The sequence below is a fragment of the Rhipicephalus sanguineus genome, chromosome 2 (genome assembly GCF_013339695.2).
Source record: "Rhipicephalus sanguineus isolate Rsan-2018 chromosome 2, BIME_Rsan_1.4, whole genome shotgun sequence".
NCBI lineage: Eukaryota > Metazoa > Arthropoda > Arachnida > Ixodida > Ixodidae > Rhipicephalus > Rhipicephalus sanguineus.
Genome location: NC_051177.1, coordinates 125,258,737 through 125,279,770, shown reverse-complemented (window position 1 = coordinate 125,279,770; position 21,034 = coordinate 125,258,737). Strand labels below are relative to the sequence as shown.

At 46.9% G+C, this 21,034-nt stretch overlaps 1 protein-coding gene across 2 annotated transcripts in view; it reads right to left on the bottom strand.

The window, feature by feature from the left end:
- LOC119383632 (DNA damage-regulated autophagy modulator protein 1) overlaps nt 1-21,034 on the bottom strand; it is a 33,698-nt gene that overhangs the window by 946 nt on the left and 11,718 nt on the right. Inside the window, exons 3-6 of one of the 2 annotated variants that reach the window (XM_037651898.2) lie at nt 19,502-19,569; nt 10,374-10,549; nt 7,349-7,526; nt 5,492-5,556 (exon numbers count right to left, since the gene is read on the bottom strand). In XM_037651898.2, coding sequence (XP_037507826.1) covers nt 5,492-5,556; nt 7,349-7,526; nt 10,374-10,549; nt 19,502-19,569 — 487 coding nt within the window. The remainder of the gene's footprint in view (nt 1-5,491; nt 5,557-7,348; nt 7,527-10,373; nt 10,550-19,501; nt 19,570-21,034) is intronic. The other variant, XM_037651897.2, reaches the window with a different exon arrangement.

Genomic DNA, 21,034 nt, shown 5'->3' with positions numbered 1-21,034 from the left:
TTTAGAACCAGTGGTGATATCTAGGCTACCAAAATAGGTCAAGTTAAAGGAAGTAAGTAACCATTCAATCTGGCGGTCGCATTTTGGCGGAAGCGGAATGCTAGAGGCCCGCGTACTTAGATTTAGGTGCAGGTTAAAGAACCCCAGGTTGTCGAAATTTGCGGTGCTCTCCGCTACGAAGTGCCTCATAATCATATCGGTGGTTTTGACGTGTAAAACCTCAGATACTAAACAATTCAATCGACGCAGAACGTCAAAGCAATTTAGTAAGTGCCTCGTGAGAGCGCGGGCTTTCGCCTGTGCTCTAATTTGAGTTTTTTTTTTTGTTTTCAGAAATTGTACAAAAATACAGTGACACTTAAAGTTATTTAAAGGGACTGTAAATGCTGCTGTCCGTCAGACATCGGGTGTGAAACATGCAACCGTTTTTACGAGTACACAGATAAGGCGAATAGTTCTGCACCTAATCGCGAAAAAAAAAATGGCGAGAGGTAAGGTGGAACGATTTCTAATCGGGAGTGTCCGTGTCCTGCGCCGCGGAACGGTTATTTTCGGTTGCTTTCTTCTGAACGCTATAATTTATCTGCCACTTTGTATAGGAAACTAATGAGGACTATTGGGGCACCTTCTGTGCCGGCAAAAAGTTCAAATTATTAGTATCAAAGTTTTACCTATCTGGCCGTACTGTAACCCTCTACAATATAAAACTAATGCGGCCGCTGAAGGTCAGCATTACAGTATCAAAAACGCATAGCCAAGGAAAGTACTGCATGGGGAAGACACTTTTCTATTCATGGACAACAGGAGATGGTACACCAAATACACTTTTTAGCAACGATTACTCGTATATGTGGGCTTAAACTTGACCTGTTAGTAATGTAACGAGCACTTTCGCTCGTGATTATTAAGAGACTAATTTAATACCGATATACGTGAGACACCCGCGTTTTAGAACAGCGGGCTTTCGAAAACAATTTGAGCGTCCTCTTTCATATTTCTTAGGAGATACATATGTTCGGACACAACATAATTTCGAACTATGAAATAAAAGTTCAGTGTGAATTTTATTCACTTATGTGAAAGCAGGTTGCTGTTATTTTGTTCTTCTATTTATGTTATTGTCAATATGCAAAATAGAAGGTCACTTTCACGGAAGTAGACGTAAAAGCAGTCCAATGATAGGTTTCCTAGTTTGTGAAAACTCGTTAAAATAATTGAGGACGGTGTTGGCAGCAAATAACCTCTATGCAAAGGGGAAAAAATCACGCCATATCCACGAAGTGAATGATGATGAGTGGGCGAAGCTCCGGATGTAATCTGGTAAACCGTCAATCCCCGTAAATTCTGCCCACTCGATCATTATACAAAGACCTGACACACAAACGCGGGGGTCCTCATATATGACGTTAAGCTCAGGGGAATGTTTGTTGTCGCCGTTGCCGTTTTGCCTTTCGAGGGCGAGAGCGCGTTCACGATCGTTTTCATCCATGGCAGAAAGAGAATGTGTGGTCTGGAACGCGCTTATACTCCATGGTCATCAGCGTCATCGTCGTCGTTATCACGTGTAGTGGGTACATTCCACTATACGGGAACGCGCTTATTCTTCATGGTCATCAGTCGTCATCGTCATGGAACGCGCTTATACTTCATGGTCATCAGCGTCATCGTTATCACGTGCAGTGGGTACATTCCACTATACTGGAACGCGCTTATTCTTCATGGTCATCAGTCGTCACCGTCATCTTTATCACATGGAGTGGATACATCCCACTATGCGTGGCTACCTACTACTACATACTACTAAGGAGGGACAGAGCCACACCCTGAGGAGCTTCGCCCCTAAAAAGGGTTCCTGGGAGTTGCTGCGAGCCACATAATTGTGTGTGCTTGACATAGCGATGACCAAAGTTGACTGACGGCCTGTTTAAATGAAGAGTCCGCATCGATGACACAGGAAGGAGGAAAAAAGTACGTAAAAGTATAAATGGCACGTTTTCCATCACATATCTGGCATGTGATTACGGCCATCTCTATACTTGTTTGTCCGCACAATTGGGCAGGTTAAGCAAGTTGGTTTTCCTTCACGAGTCCGTTCGCTTATCCTATACTCGACGTCCTTTTTTTTTTTTGGCACTACACATTCATAATCGTTCATTCCCGTCCATATACTGCAGGCACGCCGCCTAGGGTACGTCTATGACGTCGCCTTAACAATTATAATCGAGCCTTTTTTTTCTATCATCCTAAATGATTTGTGCATATGCATTACCGCGGTCGCACAGGTTCGCTTGCCGCGCTTTATCGATACAGCTTGATGAGTCGGTTCAGATATACCTGGGAAGAAAACTCATACACTTGACGGCTGTGACGTAAGACTCGCTGCAATGGAGCGCGCCTTCCTTGTTCGGCGCGATATCGAAAAAAAAAGTCACAGTTTCGCAGCAACGGCGAAGCAATGAATGCGATAGCAACAAATTAGAATGTCACACGAAGAACGGCAAGCAGCTTGATACTGGCAACGCGCCGCTCGAGCAGAAAGGACTCACGAAAAGAACACACACAGGACGACCGCGAACTAACAACGGTCACAGATCGACACTTGCAGCGCGCTGCTCAAGCACTAGGAAAGACACTCGAAAATAACGCACAGGCACACAGGACGAGCGCGAACTAACTGTTATGGTTGTTACTTCTTCGTGTTTGAGCAACGCGCTAGAACCGAATGCTCTTAGATTTCTTTTTCTTTAAAACTGCGGCGCGTGGAGTGACCCATCCGCGTCTTTTGCCGCGCGGTGGCGTTCGACGCATTGTATACTTTGTATACTCGGCGTTCCACGTCGTCAGTGGGTACAGAAATGGGCCACCTTTTAGTGCGCGTCACAAGGGCAGCTTTCAAACTGAAGGAAAATGTAGGAGTGTTGCTTTAAAGCGCGCCCTTCGGGCAATCCCACGGGTAATACTACACACTGAAGCACCTCCGAGCTCTGCGTGCCGTTAGCGTTAAATGGTGCATATAAATAGCTCGCCGTTGTTATGTTGAACAGCTAGTGGCACGTGGCCGAGTTGTTTAAAGCAGCGCGCTGCGGAGCTAGGGGTCGAAGGTTCGAATCCCGGTGGCGCGCTTCGGAAATGATTTATTTTAGATGCGAAGCAGCTCTTGCGCTGGGCTCTGTCCGTAGTTCCATTGGCGACCGTACCACCTAGAATAGCCATCTGAGCACGCGCTCGCGGCAAGGAGAAGTCTTCTTCCTCTTGGTCTTCGACCGTCTTGATGATGATACGTGCAGAGCACTTTAGGGGCCCGGGCTGCCGTGTGCTGTCCTAGCTTGGCGTAACGCAGACAAAACCATGTGTGCTGGCACGCGCTAGCCCTTTCGGGCCTGTGTAAGGGGCTAGGAAAGACTCTGTGGCCTCTCCCCCTTACACTCTCTCAGCAATCACGTGAAGGCGCCGGGGAACGAGATTCTGCAGACGCGCGATGAACCCGCGTGGCCTGTTCCCACAAGAGTTCGGGATGAGTAACAGTAACAGCAACTACAGTGAATTCATGGTGTGCTCCACTTGCAAGGACGCGTTAACATCTGGCAAGGTGCCCGTGATGAATGGAACTTTAAGTCGACCCATGCGCTGCTTCGAATCGCCACATGGTTGCTTTTATTGGGAGATGGTGTAACTTTTTTCTTTGTGGCTTTTATTTATACGTACATACATATACATATCCAGGGCACGACGGCGACGGCAACGGTGACGGCAAAAACCAGCCTATAGAGTGTCCATATAATTGTTATCGCAATAAAAAGGAAGAAGTATTTTTCCTACATCCTCAGTTCGGAGATGATTGAGGTGCATGATATCTACACATTGAAGTCCGAGTGTTCTTTGCGTAATTAAAAAAAAAAGAGCGGTCGCAACTGTATCTCAGTGAGCCATTGCTGCATTTGAAGCAGCACGTTCGCGGAGAGGGGCATAGATTGACGAACACACACTTGAAGCATGGCTTCAGTGTTATGAAATGTATAAGAATACCTATGTCATATCATGGTACAGCCTTTATCGAACATATTTTGGTGTACCTCAGAAAATGTGTAGGAAGTCCTATGTACAGTGTAAAAGTTACTGTATTGCCAATTTAATGTCCGTGTTGCCGCAGATAATAGTCTATTTTGAACATTATGTGAACTGCGTGCGTTTTACCCACTTTACACTTTGATCTTGATTGTTCGTGTGTTTGCTAAAGCCGGTATTGTTCGTTGTGTACTGCTAGCCTGTCTGTTCCTTTGTTTTTAGAAATGGGCTATTTTTTCTAATATTTTCTAAACCGCAGGAAGAAGGAGTAGCGAGCACCGCACACAAAGCCAACCTCTCCTGCATATGCATTTAATTAAAAAGAAAGAAAGATGTAACCGTCTATAAGAAACATGGTCAGCAGCGCTATAACATGTAAATAAGGTATCCGCGTGTTTACTGAGATAGATCTGTTCGCATGAAGAGGTTCATTGTGGCCATCTAGACTTTTGTTATTTTCTCGCGGCTGAGAAGGCATCTCTGGAAAGCGTTCGTTCCTTCATCTACGTTTAGATCGCTAACATGCGGCAGACGGATTTTCAAGCACAGCGGCTTCCGCTAGGAAAATCAAATTGTCATGCGCCAATTGCGTGCATGTACGCCCATAGCTACGCTCCCTTGACCATGAAAGATATCGCCGTGGTTAGTACTGTTTTTATAGTACGGGGTGGTTCACAAGAGCGCTCAAGTCACCAACAAGGAGATCGCATCGAACTTAATTCCTGCTGACAGTGATTTTTCGATATTTCGATCACGCCTGACCTTGGATAACGCGCAATCGCTCCATATACCGGTTGTTTCACGTAACTAGAAGCAGTGATATAAAAAAAATTGTCAATTGCAATGGAATGAAACCAACGTCATATAGTTTGCCGTCATGTCCTTAAATTGCGTTTAATCAGTTATTTACTAAAAGAAATTATGCACAATGTTTCATATTCACTTAAGGGTCAAGTGCGTTTCGTTACATTGTAGAGGGAATTCGAAAACGACCGATACAACTTTTGTGGCAAGGTACATGTGCTGTGTGGTCATGTTTTTCCGGCGTTTAAAGAAATATTACAAAGTCACGTGACCGCACTCATGCGCTACCGTACTGAAGCGCTCTCAACCATGCTTCGGGCGAAAGAACCACGCTCTCGACCATGCTCGAAGCATGGTTGAGAGCACGGGAATGTTGTAGCACACGAGCGTAGTCACGTGGTTTTATTTCATATTTCGCCGGCTTTCTTTAAACGCCGGAACCAAACACGCGGCATGTACGCAGCAAATGCTGCGCAGCATGTAGCATTTGCCGCTTCTTTTCGAAATTAATAACACAAAAACATGTAAACTATATTGCTGCAAAACTACGCCAATTCTGATTGTACAATGCGGACGGCTGAATGATATTAATATGGACATTAATATGCAGAAGCCGCCTTACCACTTTTCCTCGTCCACTTGGCGGAGTCATGAGGCTAATGTCGAACATCAGCCAGTTAAGTCCTGCTGTGGCTGTTGCATACATGTCAAGGAAAAATTCGTAAGTTTTGATAATGAGAAACGCGTCCAAACTAAATAATTTCTTAACCATTTCATCTTGTCAACTTAACGGTAAAACAAAAACTTCTTTTCGTTCGAGGGAACGCAGATATAGCTCATTCGTTAAGCATGACAGCACAGCTGCTGTTTACGTCTTGAAGCTTAGACAAAATTTCTTCAATTAAACATGAGAATTTTCACTTTCGTTAATCTCTGCGAAAATGTTGGCTGCCTGTCTCAACATTCTTTCATTAATACAACGAAAAGTTAACAATGTTCTATGAAGAACGTGCCCTTGTCATTTAATGCAGCAACAGACGAATCATGTGGCTGAAGGCCTTTAGCTTGCAATTTTTAAGAGACCGCCTAATTACAAAGACCCAAAAGCACAGTGGACATTCTTGTGCGTTGTGAAATGCGACTTCCCTTCTCTCTCCCTTTTGCTCCCTAATTCTTCTCCGCCAGAGTTGCCAGTTCCGCTTATAATAAGCTGATTTCGGCTTCTTTTTTCGCCGAGTAACTTGTAGAATTTCCCAGTCGCTTGTCGCGTTTTTTGGGGTTTATTAATATTTGCATTTTCCAGCCAATAGTTAATTTAGTGATCATCACGTTCACCAACAGCGCGTTTGGCGTTCACTAATAGCGCGTTTGTCGATGACTTTGAGTAGTTTAGTGTTGAAGTCAAACGCGCCTTGGGGGAATGAACAAGTAACGTTATTCATGCACCGGCAAACGTGCATTCAACCGAATGGAGGCTACCCTGGAGACAGTGTTAAAAGTAAATATGTGCTTTAGTTCATAGTTGCGCATATTTTCGCTGTAATAAATAATTACTAGTGATTTTTTCAATTCCCCTTCGTATTTGAGTGACATTGTTTATCATAAAATATTTTCAAGAATGGAAGGAATAATTAAATTTCCGCTTCTTTTTAACTTATTCGCGAAAGCCGCGCCGCTTTTTGGGGGCTTCTTTTGTGATAAATATTCGCATGTTAGCTCGATGGCATCTGGCAACTCTGCCCTCCCCATGTGAAGGGTAGCACATTGAATGTAGTCTAGTTAACCTCCCTACCTTTCCTGTATTCCTTCTCTCTCTCTCTCTCTTAATCAACCCACAAACAACGTGTAGAGCTACGAATCGCAAAGAATGAAGCCCAAAGATAAAGACAACTCATTATATTGGGGCTTCGTCTGCTGGTTTACGGTCAAAGTTCTGCCCTTGAATCCTTTATGCGCAACTATATACGGATGAACTAGTCCGATACAACGTGTACTATTTCTAGGCGCCGGTGGGGCACCTCAGTGATGATCACCCAAACATAGCTATACCTCTTGCCCCCCCCCCCCCGTCTTTCCGTTCTACCTTACTCCCTCTCGCTCTCAATGCAATATTACCAACTACATACCACAGCGTTTTACTGCATGCCATCCGTTGAGAGTTGCGCGCCTAATCATGACCTCCGGTCGAAAGGCAATTAGCAAAGTCAGTCCTGGGTTGCAAGTTTAATGACCAGGCAGCCGGTGACAATTTCATGCTATAGCTACAAGCATACGATAAGATTACACTAAGCATCATCGGGATTGTTTCCTCATTATTTCATCAGTTCCTGCAGTCCCCGATAAAATATGGCTGCACCATAGAGACGCTGAAAACAGTGGTCTATAGGAATACTGCGACAGTGTTGGCTGGCACTATACCAGAAGGTCGCAAATGTCCACGTTACTCTGCGTGAGGTCTCGTATTTAACGAAAAGGATACTGATAATCATGGCGGTGATGCCGACTAGAGACAACAGGGCTCTGGTGTAGAACAGTGGCGACGTCTTCCAGCGTGCGTCAGTCAGGTAATGTAGGTAGAGATGCAGGAGCGTAGCCGTGTAGCCGACGCCGAATATCATCATGGCACCGATCACGTGAGGTACGAACATGGGCCAGTACTGCGTGGATACGTGATGTAAGTGAATAGAAATGAAACAGTGTGGCGTACAAGGACACGTGGCGCTTAGGTGGAAGATAACAACGAATGAAGGAGGTTACGAGATAAGCATCTTCTCCTGTAAATCATGACTCCTTTATTACTGCACAGAGTTGCCGAATCATGTCCTTAGCATCAAATAGGGAACCATCCACTCGCATATGTGCCAAGAGCTGGGCATGTACTCACAAAACGTGCTAACGCTGTCAGTTTTCGTCAGAGACAAATTCAGCCAATGGTGATGCTGGACATGTCATTAGCGAAGGCGGCCGATCAATAGGAAATAGCACTCACGAATGGAAGGTCTTGTGAATTTAGCCCGTGATTTGCATTGTCTTCTCTAGTTCTGACATGCCGCCAAGTTCGATATCGAAGTTAATTGCGTTCCTACTATACATACGCCGGAACTTCTTAGATATACAGCCTTTATTTTTTCGAAGTTCCTCATAGTTTCGCTTAACAAAAAAATTTTTATGTGGGTAGGTATATGGCTATAAATTAGGGATGTGCGAATACTGAAATTTAATCTCAAATCGAATTCGAATCGAATAGTGCCGAATAGTGGCCAAAAATATCGAATATCGAATCGAATAGCATATTTACAATAAAATGTGTACTGCCAGTTACGGCAAGACGAAGGAAAAATCGGAGAGGCTGCAGCGTGGTGACAGCTTCCTTACACACTTGTTCGGGAGTGGCTTTTATTTCACCTATATAGTTTCAGCTTTTATGGGCGCGCAGGCATGTTGATAAAAGAGCCGCCACTCCAGTCAGCAGCGGCAATCCTCACCTCCTAACAGAGGGGGGTACGGTAGTCAGTTTTCTTTCCCCATCGTCGAGCAATAAGGCTCATCTGACAACCGTAATGTTGTGCTTCATCGCCAAGGGTGCTCCAGGCCCAAAAGTCTTCGGGCGCCCGTTCACAGCAACGTCTTAACTGCGCGCCGGACCGATGGGAGTTTGTCAACTATAGTGGTGCGGTGCGGCAGTGGCAACTGCCCAGCGTGAACAAATTTTTACATGCAAAGCCAATCACAGAGGGTTTCGCAGGCCAAAGTCAGGTCGCTTTACGGCGCTTGCGGCATATGCGACCGAACTACGCAAGAAGTCCGTGTCTTCGTTTCGGGAGCGAAGTTGTGAAGGACTTGACAGTTTTCTCATGTGTTTTTCTACGTGCGGAAATGACATAATCCCCTTAAAGATCAACATGCGCTCGCTTTTGAACCAGGATGTCAGTGAAAGTTTTAAGGAACAGCGACGTTAGCATTAGTTTTAGCCACCCTACCCTAACCAAGTTGCACCATTGGCCTTTGTTGTGTTTTAGATATTCGTCCTGTCGAATTATTCGAAACTTCGAATACTAGCTATTCGAAAGTCGAGTCGAATTATTCGATTAGGAACTATTCATTTCGAATTCGAAACTCGAATATTCGCACACCCCTACTATAAATTCCAGTACACAGTAATTTAAAAGCGAGCGAGGCAGAGGCAATCGATCGACAATTCTTGGGCCGATATCAGAATGTTTTAAGTATCTTGATATTTATTAGAAAGGCGCATTTGCGTTGCACCCGATACCAGTGGCGTAGCCACGGGATGGCACACCGTGCACGTGCCCCTCCCGAAATTTCTTTGTGCCATGGGACATGCAGAGCACAAGATGACACTTGACCACACTTGCCTGCGCCGTCTCGACTTCGGATTAAGGATGTACCCCCACCGAAATAAATTCCTGCCTACACCACTGCCTGATACGGAATTAATTATCGCCAAAAGAAACAAAACAAGGAGGAATGTTCCTTTGCTACGAAGACGATGTGTCGGCTAATGTTCAAACGAATCACAAAATTAAAAGAAGCAGTAAGACGCAAAATGAAGTAGGAAATGCGCACAACGTGATGTGATGCTAGGCAGAGAGCAAGCTTGGTCGAAGAAACATCGCAGCAATGCTACAAGATAAAAGCTTAACGTAATAATATTGTCGATATTCTTTATTATTCGCGGAAGCGCATTCGATTGATGCTATCCGCTGGTTTCCGTGACTGAGCGTGTGGCTGCACTGCTATTCATTTCCTGCAGAACCATCGTCGAACTGTGCATTAGTTCGGCTGCGTAAGTTCATTCTTCCTGTTTTGTAAATGATGCGAGTTGAAATAAAGGAGTCAACGTAACGGCAGAGCACATCGTTCAGGTGCCACAGGCTCCAGGAGACGCTATAGAGGAGGAGGAGGAAGAAGAAGGAAACGTAGGGGGATTAACCAGACGCGTGACCTGTTCCCTATCCTACGCTGCAGGAAGGAAATTAAGGGATTAAAGGAGAGAAAGATAGAGAGAAGTGAGCATACAAAAAATCCGCGTGATGCTAAACAACACTGCCGCGTGCCATTCACACCGAAAAAAAAAGAGAATGGTTCGTTCGTATGTCGACAACTTGATAGTGCTGGAGGCAGGATCTCAGGCGTCTCGCTTTCCACTGTAGATATGGACACATTTCTGGCCTCATTACTAATGGCAGTATTAGTCGGGTCATGGTGCCTACTGAAGGCTTGCAAGTACTCGACATACAACATCCATTACCTGTTGTACAGACTGAGTGAGTGTACGGTCAACTATTAACCGACTGACGAGCTATCGTAGAAGACGAAACAGTTGACATAATGATTCAATCAAATGTTAGACAAACTTCGCCTATCCATAAGCACGGTCAAATAAAAAGACTCAGAAGAAGCGTTTTGCTTAAAGTTGCGACTTCAGAATTTCGCGGCGGCGTTTACGGAAACGGTCGCCGCGCAATCTGAGCGTGACTCACCCAGGTGCAATCCTTGCGCAGGTGACCCGTTGGCGACAACGACACGATAAGCCCTCCGAGGCAGACGACGAGGCCAGCGATGCAGCTCAGCCGATTCACCGTGTCCACGCGCTCGTCACGGATGTGTCGGTTCTGCTGCCACACCATCAGGTACTTCATGTACATCCCTATTACAGCTGGAATGGATTACATCGAATTGGATTCAGCCTTTATTGTGCAGTGTAAAGTAATAAAAACTACTCCGAGATAACAGTCGTAAAAGCTAAGAATAGATACAAGCTTCGCCCACAAAACCGCGGCCGGCTTGTCAATCACCCCTGTAAGAGAGTCGTGCAAGCTGGTTTTCGTTCCAAGTTTGTCTATGCTTTTTTTTTTAAATAAAAGTTGTGTCTCTCTGCCAATTTAAACACCAGGCATATCGAGAACTAAAGGCTCGTCGTTCGACCTTACAATATGAGCTTTGCTTATGATGAAATTCACCAGGACAAGTTTTCCACTTAAAACCAGCGACACGAATGTGTCTGTTTGGGGACATCAGCTTTCTGAAACACTCGAAAAGAGCACGACGTCATGGAAATGAGCAAATGTGATCGCATGGGACACTGATGGTTGTGGGTGGAGCTGTTATTTATTCTTAGATAGTAACCGACTGCAATGATATTGTCACATAAGTGTTTGTGCCACTCCTCACTCAAGTGTTGGCTCTCCTCACTCAAAGACCCTACGGGGCGCCTCGGTCGCTGGGCTTTACGCCTCCAAGAATACACATTTTCTGTGTCGTACAAATCTGGACGGCTACACAAGGACGCCGACTGCCTCTCCCGATACCCCATCGACCCACCTGACACCACCGAAACTGATTCGGATGCCTGTGTTTTGTCGCTCAGCGACTTCCTACACGTCGCCGACGAGCAGCGTCGTGACCCGCATTTGCGATCTCTTACACAACGCCTCACCTCAGAACAACGGGACGGCACCCTCCGTATGTTTATACTGCACGACGGCACCTTATATCGACGCAATATGACACCACACGGTGCTGAACTGCTTCTCGTTGTTCCTCAGCATCTGCGACCATCTATCCTCTCGCAATTGCACGATGCTCCCACCGCTGGACATTTGGGTGTTTACAGAACTTACGATCGCGTGCGCAGACGTTTCTTCTGGCCTGGCCTATACCGCTCTGTTCGGCGCTACGTCGCTTCCTGCGAGCTCTGCCAACGCCGCAAAAAGCCTCCTCTTCCACCCGCAGGGTACCTTCAGCCTATAGCTGTCCCCAGCGAACCATTCTTTCGTGTCGGCCTGGACCTCCTTGGCCCTTTCCCGACGTCGTCCGCGGGTAACAAGTGGGTGGCCGTAGCGACTGATTATGCCACACGTTATACCATCACGCGAGCCCTCCCTACCAGCTGTGCAACCGATGTCGCTGACTTTCTCCTCCATCAAGTCATCTTACACCATGGTGCTCCTCGTCAGCTGCTGACTGATCGAGGTCGCTGTTTCCTTTCGAAAGTTGTCGACGACCTTCTCCGCTCTTGTGCAACGTCCCACAAGTTGAGCACCGCTTACCATCCTCAGACAAACGGACTTACTGAGCGCTTGAACCGTACACTCACGGACATGCTATCCATGTACGTGTCTGAGGATCATCGCGATTGGGACTGCACCTTACCGTTCGTCACGTTTGCCTATAATTCGTCGCGTCACGACGTTACTGGTTATTCTCCGTTCTATCTGCTGTATGGCCGCGACCCGCTCTTGCCTCTCGACTCACTACTTCCTTCAGAGGCAAACTCAACCACATTCTACGCTCACGACGCCATCGCTCGAGCGGCGACGGCACGTCGCGTTGCCCGTGATCGACTCCTGGCGTCTCAGGCCGACCAAAAGCGCCTGTACGACAGCCACCACCGGGACGTGCGTTTCAGCCCTGGCTCCCTGGTCTTGCTCTGGCTGCCTTCGCGTCGCGTTGGCCTGAGTGAAAAACTGCTGCCGCGTTACGTTGGACCTTACCGAGTTCTTCGCCAAGTAACCGAAGTCACATACGAGATCTCGCCACTCACCCCCAAGCCTTCGTCCCCCTCACCAGCTACTGAGACGGTGCATGTTTCCCGGCTAAAACCCTACATCACGTACACCGACCCGAAGCACCGAGACGGTGCTTCTGCCGCCGCGAGTTAATGTCACATAAGTGTTTGTGCCGCTGTGGACTAGAGGACGCTTCTAGCCGAAGACGAAGTTGAAGTGTCTCAGGCTTAGTTCGATGCTGGCGTACTGGTCATAGCGCGTCAACGCTACACCTCTTACGTATTGTAAATATACTGTAAATACTGCAACTCTACGCGTAACAATATGTATAAGCTCTGCCCATATAACGGTGGTTCATCTGCCATCCACCTCTTAAGGGTGTCATACCATCTAGTTTGCATTCGAAGAACTAACACTTTATATCGGCTAATGTAAATACTAGGGACATTCGAAAATAAATGTTCGCCGTTTCTGACTGAAATATTAGTTTTAGATGCGAAACAGCTTTTGTCGAGGCTGTGTCCGTCCTTCCATTGGCGACCGTCCGCTCGGAAACCATGTGTGCTGGCACGCGCTAGCGCGTTCGGGCCTGTGTAAGGGGCTGGGTAAAACGCTCAGGCCTCTCCCCCTTACACTCTCTCATCAGTCACGTGATGGGGTCGGGGAACGATATTCTGCAGACGCGTGATGAACCCACGCGCTCCTGCGTGGTGTGGCGATAAATCCGCGTGCCGTGCTCCAACAATCGCGACGAGTAACAGCAACAGCAACTACAGTGAATTCATGGTGTGCTCCATTTGAAGGGCGCGTTAACATCGGGCAAGGTGCCCGTGATGAACGGAACTTTAAGTCGACCCATGCGCTGCTTCGCATCGCCACATGGTGTCCTTTAGTGGGAGATGGTATAATTCTTTTCTTTGTGGCTTTTATTTACATGTACATGCATATACATATCTAGGGCATGACGGCGACGGCAACGGCGACGGAAAAAACCAGCCGAGAGAGTCCATATCATTGTTATCGTAATAAAAAGAAAGAGGGATTTATGGGCAGTCTCGGCTGGCTTTTTGCCGCTGCCGTCATGCACCGTATATATATATATATATATATATATATATATATATATATATATATATATATATATATAAGTCCCAAAGAAAAATAATTCAGAAAATGCTTCCGAAGCGCGAAATCGAAGCAGTGACCTCACGCTTCGCTGCGCATCTAACCACTGCGCCACAATAAAACCCCTCGATGTTGAAAGGTAGCGGCGCTCCTTTATCCACGCCGCCTCACCCTCGCCGGGCCGTCAACCTTCTCTTTCTTCACCCTCTCTTTCGCTGAGCCGGCGCATCCGCAACGCTGAATGGCAGGTGTATGGTGTGTGCAGGTGTATGCGTGTTTGTATGTGTGCATATGTGTGCCTGCGTCTCTATGTGCGTGTGTGCTGCATGTGCGTGTGTTTGTGTATGCCCTCGCGCGTGTTTGTGCGTGTACACACCTATGTGTGCGTGTGTATGTGTGCGCCTGCGCGTGCATGCGTTTGTGTCTTTTCGCGCGCGTGTATGCATGTGCGTGCGTGTCTGTATCGCCTGTTTACGTATGTGCGTGTGTGCACGTATCGAATGTGCATGCGCGTGTGCATGTATGTGCGTGCGTGTCTGTATCACTTGTGCATGCGCGTGCGTGTCTGTATCGCTGTGTATGTGCGTGTGTGCCTGTATCGCGTGTGTGCGTATGTGCCTGCATGTCCATATCGCGTGTGTATTTATGTGCGTGCCTGTCTGCATCGCGTATGTATGCGTGTATGTGCATGCGTGTCTGTATCGTGTCTGCATGTATGTGCGTGCGCGTCTGTATCGCTTCTGTATGCGCGTGTATGTGTATGTATGTGCGTGCGTCTCTATATCGCGTGTGTATGCGCATGTGTATGTAAGTGCGTACGTGTCTGTTCGCATGCGCACGCACGTGTGTCTGTATCGCGTGTGTACTCGCGTGTGTATGTATATATATGTGCGTATCTATCGCGTGTGTATGTGCGTGTGTGTCTGTATCGCGTGTGTATCTATGTGCGTGTGTGTATGTATGTGCGTGCTTTTATCACGCGCGTAGGAGCGTGTGTGTGTGCCTGCGTGCCTGTATCGTGTGCGTGCGTGTCTGACAGCGGCACTGACACAAAAAGGCTTCGTGCCCACTCATTTGGCCCAATTCAATTTAAGTAAACCACCACATTCCTTCTTGGCTGCCTTCTTTGAGCTCATACGCCATGAAAAGTCTTGGTGGCGCCATCATACGCCATTGAAATACGCATGAAAGTCTTCGTAGGACCCGGCACAAAACACTTTCGCGTTAAAAAAATTGTTGATCCCTCCATCATATGGATCGGCATAACACGAAAGTAAAACGTGTCCTTACAGAAGTACTTGAAAGTTTACTGCACATGGCTATGTCTGTTGGTGTTTGGTAGCTACAGCACCGTTTAACGTACATGCACCCACGTTGACGCTTGGTGACATTTCTCCAACCCGACGATTAACGTCCATGATGATTATTAACAAACTTTGTGGTAGCTGTAGTAGTTAACAGGGAGAGCGTAATCAGAGTGTGACAGCCAGAAGAGCGTTGATGATTGGACGCCGATTTTGGGCTCAGGTCGCCATCCCTCGAACGGATAAGTCACGTGACGTGTGACGTGATTCGGATCTCCCCGCAGCCAGCATTCACACGGCAGGGGAGAATTCACGCGACAAGTGAGGATTTCGGCGTTGCTCCCCGAGGATCCCAAATGTGATTTGGGCCTCCGTCGTTTCAGGAATCGCTCCGCGCGGACCGAAGCGGGAACGCGGGAACGACTGACGTATGGTAACGTAGTACGCAATCCGCAGGCTCGAATCGCGATTTCGTCCGTCGTGTGAATACAGCTTAATGAACACCACGACCGGACTAGAGGGAAACGCAACGCGCGTCGTGTCTACCCTCTAGCCCGGCCGCGATTTTTCCGGGGCGATCGTAAGCGGGGAACGCGGTGTTACAGCCAGGCGAGGCAGGCCAAGGTAGGCGCTCGTCTTAGAGCTATTTTTAATATTGATGGATGCTATGAGCGAGGAGGAGGCTTGGGCTAAGGTCGCCACCTCGCGGTGCGTTAAGGCGTTCACAAAATTGCACTTCTTCGATTGGAAACGCGCCGAATGGGACGGACGCATAGAGTTTCTTACAATAATACCTAGAGGGGAATCTGGCGCTAGTGTCTACGCGGGCTTAAAGTCCCTGAAACATTTATTTACGCGGGCTCCTGAGCAGCGCTTCAACCACCATGGGAATGATGGGAAGTACAGGCTTCAGATTTGCTTCGGATAGATTAGGTTCTTGAGATTCGCAACGCTTCTTTGCCGAGTGTAAAAGAAAGTGATATGAAGTTAATTCCAATTAAAACTTGCTTCATTCTTTTGTACGAAAACTTATTGCAAAAAGTCTGCGTGACCGGGAGATGGAACTGAAACCTGGACAAAGTTAACCACCAGGGTATGCATTGCTCTGCAATTTGTGTTGCAGATTTGGCATCACCAAATAATGAATTATTTGTACAACACTTGGCAAGAAACACGCTTGCTTTTCCCTCGAAAGTGCGCATTATCTATTTACGGAAATAACAGTACTGTATTGAGTGAGAAACAATTGACTTAATGACGTATCGTCTGCTGCGATGCCATGTGCGTCTATTCAAGTGGTCTGCCTCCAACGCATCTCTCATTTTGTTGTGAAGTCGAGTTAGAGGAGCGCGACGGTGCGTCTGCTTAGCTTCGCCGTCGTTTTGCAGCTCATTTGGACGAGTTTTGGTAAGACGCGCTTATCAAACAAACGTGAACTCGATGCAGTTTGCTGCACTGACATGGGACGCTACATCTGTGCGCAGCGGTGAGTGCACGACGCTTTGCTAAAACTGTCGAATACAACCTGTAAAGCTGCAGCGTCGCAGCAAACCAAGAGATCTAGCGGTCTTCAGCCTCTTTGAACAACAAAGGCGCTGCTTGAGTGCTTTGAAGCGCACCCCACTACCCACGCCTCGCGAAGAACGAAACTAAAACTGTAGAAAAAGGTCCGTAGACAGTTCGCTAGCTAATGCTATCCAATCCGAAGCCTGTACTTCCCATCGTTCCCATGGTGGCTGAACGATCGCAGCGCCAGTTTCCTCTCTAGGGTATTGTATGAAACTCTATGGACGGACGCGTATCAGCGACGCGTTGCAGGAGTTAATCGCGGAGGCCACGGTCATGAAGTATCACTTAACTTTACCGCTCCCAGAAGCCGACACCACCCCGCCGACCAAGAGCACTGCGTGAGGAAAGTGTGAGATATAAAAGGCGCGTTTGTAAAGCCTCCAGAGTACGTGACCGTGGCGCAGTCACATACTCTGAAGGCTTCACAGTATGTGACCATGGCGCAGTAGGCGATTAAAAAAAAAAGAGAGACCATGACACAGTGGATAGCGTGCCCGGCTTCTGCTGTCGCGGAGCGAGAGGTCGTGGGTTCGACTCATGGTGGCGAAACTGTTTTTCTTTGCCATTTGATCATGTGCATTTTTTCCCGTCATTTCCATGACGGAAATACGCCACCGAAATTTTGTTGAGCCCCGGCATAAACACTTTCGTGTTAAAAAAAATGTCGGGACGCTCTAGTTCTCTACCTAAACCAGCGACACAAATTCGTATCTGTATGGAAAAATTCGACGAGGACGGGTTTAACGCTACAACGATGAGCTAGCTCAATAAGATGAAGTTTCTGTGTTGACTTTCTCTACGCTACACGTTTTCGGGACGGCTTACTGCTCTATTATTTCTCAGGCATTTCTATGCAGACTCAACGAGATAAATGGACCCTCCACAGTGGTCTAGTGGTTACGGTGCTCGACTTCTGATCCGAAGGTCGCGGGATCGAATCCCGGCCGCGGTGACCGCATTTTGACGGAGGCGAAAATGTTTGAGGCTGGTGTACTTAGACTTAAGTGCATAAAAAAAGAACACGAGATGGTCCAACATTCCCAGATATCCCTCCACTACGGCGTCCCTCATAATGTATCATGATTTTTGGACGTAAACCCCAACAATTTATTATTAACGAGAAACTGTCACTGCGTCTGTTCCTCTGTCACTAATGGGATTATATAATAGAGAAGTAAATGCATAAACAAAATTAGTATTATGACGACGCCGAGTTTCGAACGCCTGTACGTTTCTGTAATACCTAAGCTTCCTTCAGTACACGGGCACTTGGCATTTTGCCCTCATCGAAATGCAGCCATCGTGGCCCAGATCAACCTTGCGACTCGATCTCAGGGGCTCAATGTCACAGCCATTGGGTTATACCACGGCGGCTAGCGTTCAGGGACGTGTTGAAATGTAACTGTATAACAGACCACTCAGGGAAAAAACCGAGGACGAGGGCTCCGCTGTTGTTAGTTGCTGTTAGCAGGAGACACGAGGCAAAGCTCGATATTAGCGATGTGATTATCAAGATGGTCGCAACTGTATGATAACGGAGTCGAGCATGTAATAAGGCCTCGCCTTGGCTAAGGAACGGGGCAGAGAGACGGTACGTCTGACTTTTTAAAATTTTTTTGAAAGACTTCGGTTAAAGTAGCGAGTCCTGACGTTAAACGCACCCTCTCACTTAAAGTAAACAGTCTACAGCGATTCAGAAGGCCACTCATTTCCTTACGTTCGCTCTTTTCCTGACTTTCTTTCACTTCTTTTATCCTTTCAACCCAATTTTATCTTTCTTTGCGTCTATTTGTGATGATTTTGCACCTGAGCGATACCCTCCGAGAACCAGAGTAAGCAATCGGAAACACAAATTCGTGTGCTACATTTTCATAGACGGAAGGTTTGATTCTGAGGCGTACGAATGACCTTAGATCAAAGATACTTGCACAAAACATGCACGCGCGGCGATAAAGAAATCAGATGTTTTCTTCAGATAACGGCATTCCCCTTGAATTCTCACCCCCCCCCCCCCCCGTATTGTGAGGGACGGCCGATTAGAAGAGAGGCGTCCGCGACAGTGGCGTAGCACGTTGCTCTCAGCCTTCGGCTTTGCTTTGCTGGCAAGGACATACCTTGAACTGCTTCATGAACAGTGCAGCGACAACGCACTGCACCATGTGGGTCGTCTCTGATGTGCTCAGACTTCATCGCACGAAGAAAAAAAAATGCTGCCTAGCACACTCCAAGGTGAGCGAAAACACGCCGTCAAAAGACGTCCTTGAAGTGTCCCCATTCAAGAACGCTCGAGGATGCCGCCCCTGCATACGTGAATGCTGTTTCCTTGCATTTTCCCGGTTAGAACTTCTTTCTTCTTCTTCGCCACGGATGTGCCTCTAACGTCTACGTAAGAGAGGTTATACACGCTAAACATGGAAGGCTTTTTTTATGAAGCGAAAACAGGAACTTTTTTTTATTTCATTGGATGCACAAACAAATTTCCGACCTTTGCCACACAGGTAAGCCAAATATGAGTGGGGGGGGGGGGGGGGATAATATACGAAAAGTCTGCTGCCATTACATTCATTGTGACCGTTCTCATCTGAATGGCACCCGCCTATATTCCCGCAAGAATTTGCCCGTTTCGAATCGACGAATGCTTTGACTGGACCTGCATCGTTAGCTCGCCGACGATGGCGTAACGCTACTGAGCACAAGGTGAAGGGTACGACCCGACCAAGGCAACGTCATTCTGATAGGAAGAAGCAGAATCGTTCTTGCGCAGTACATGTCAACCTTCACACCACTACTAAACCAACAGATGTAGGTCGTCTATTCATTCACCATGTACTTTACCTGACCTTGCTCGTACACTAAGGAAAGCTTTCTATAATTTATAACATAATTTTCCCACTTACCAGAAAACACAAAGTCGTGTTTACCTGACTGGTTCGCTGCTGACGAAAAGGTGTCATGTTGTCTACTATTCTGCGAAAAGTCGAGATAGACGCAACAGCTACTCACGGTAAAGTGACATTGAAAATGTCTGCTCTGCTCTGCGCGCAACGTGAAGCTGCGAGCGCGAACATCGATATAAAATTTGCATTGCCGAACATTCCTTACCTACGAATGAAGTCACTCCTAGGAACAAGCCAAAGATTATACTCTGCGGAGGGTCGCCACCGGCATCGCTGTAACGAAATGGCACTGAGTCAACCCCTGCAACAGACCAACCAACTGCTCAATTCGCCTCACATCGCACACCTACACTTTTTTTATACTAATGGTGGCAATATTTGATCGAATGAAAACGCAAAACGAAGAACTCTATTCGCGAAAACAGTCACGTTCTTTTTCTAACCGAGAGAAGAAATAGTAGAGAAGCAAAGGCAGGAGGTTAACCAGCTTAGGGACAACCGGCTTGCTACCCTGCACTCGAGAACAGGATGGGTTAGGTCGAAAATTTTTAAAAAGAAATGGACTTGAGAAGCGGCTGTGATAGTGATGTCGCCTACCACGCAAGAGTGGCGGATTGTGAGTGACTTTGCGTGTGCTGCGTTATGTGCTGTCTTTCTCTCTCTTGCCTCTCCATCTTTTTTTTTTTTCAAACCGAAGGCCCGTAGGAAGCATACAGCTACAACCCACAGTTACGTTCCTGCCTGCAATTGCAATCCGTTGAACACCGAGACCAAGTGGCGGACGCATAAACAACCAGCTTGTGTAGTCAGCTAACCTAATTCTTGCCTCGTTATTGTGTGTATTTGTAAGGAAACCACTGTGTTACGGGGTTATTGTATTTACGCATCGCTGCTTTCTCTCCCCATCTTCATACTTGATTACTATGTTTTTCACCTGTCTTTTTTTCCCTGTGTAGAGTAGCAGGCCAGAGAGTGCTACTTCATGCTGACCTATCCATCTTCTTCTAAAAAAGTTCTCCAGGTCTCTCACTTTATCGTGCTTTTTAACCCCTCCCGCTTGGATCAAATATGAATGATCAGACCTGTAATTTATATTATTAGAAGCCTTTCATTATGCCCCTCCTGTGTTGCACCTACGATATCTCAGGAGTTGCATAGACAGCCTTGGAACGAAATAATAGGAATGAATCGAAGGCCCTGTTTTCATTCGTTAGATACATTATTACCTGTTGGCTTCAATCGACAGCTTTTGCCTCATATAACTCCTAGCTGCCCGTGGAGCATGTCAATTAAAATTGGATTATGTTTGCTGGCTTGCCGTTACTTGACTTGTCTGTTGGAGGCCTACCCTTAAGATTTCACATGAAGATGTACCCTGATGCCGTGGCAAAACCTTCTCGAGAGTCAATGCAGTTAATAAACCGGACCAACGAGACTAATTGATTAGACGCAAATTGAGGAGTTTGCTCAAAAGAGGCCGGGAACTCACGGTTTTACGTTTTGATGTCCACATAGATCGCTCGTTCACAATTATCTGGCAATCGCACGATTTGAATGTACTGTATAGTCTGATTGTACCACACTGGTCACACTTAGATACGCGGTGGGCAGTGTTTGTCATTCCGCTGCCGAGCGTAAGGTAGCTGGTTCGATCCCTTGAAGGTCTTTTCGTTTGCCCTCCCTACGTTTTCTCCCAACAGCCCCCTATTCTGATTTGGGACGCTGCACTGCATAATTT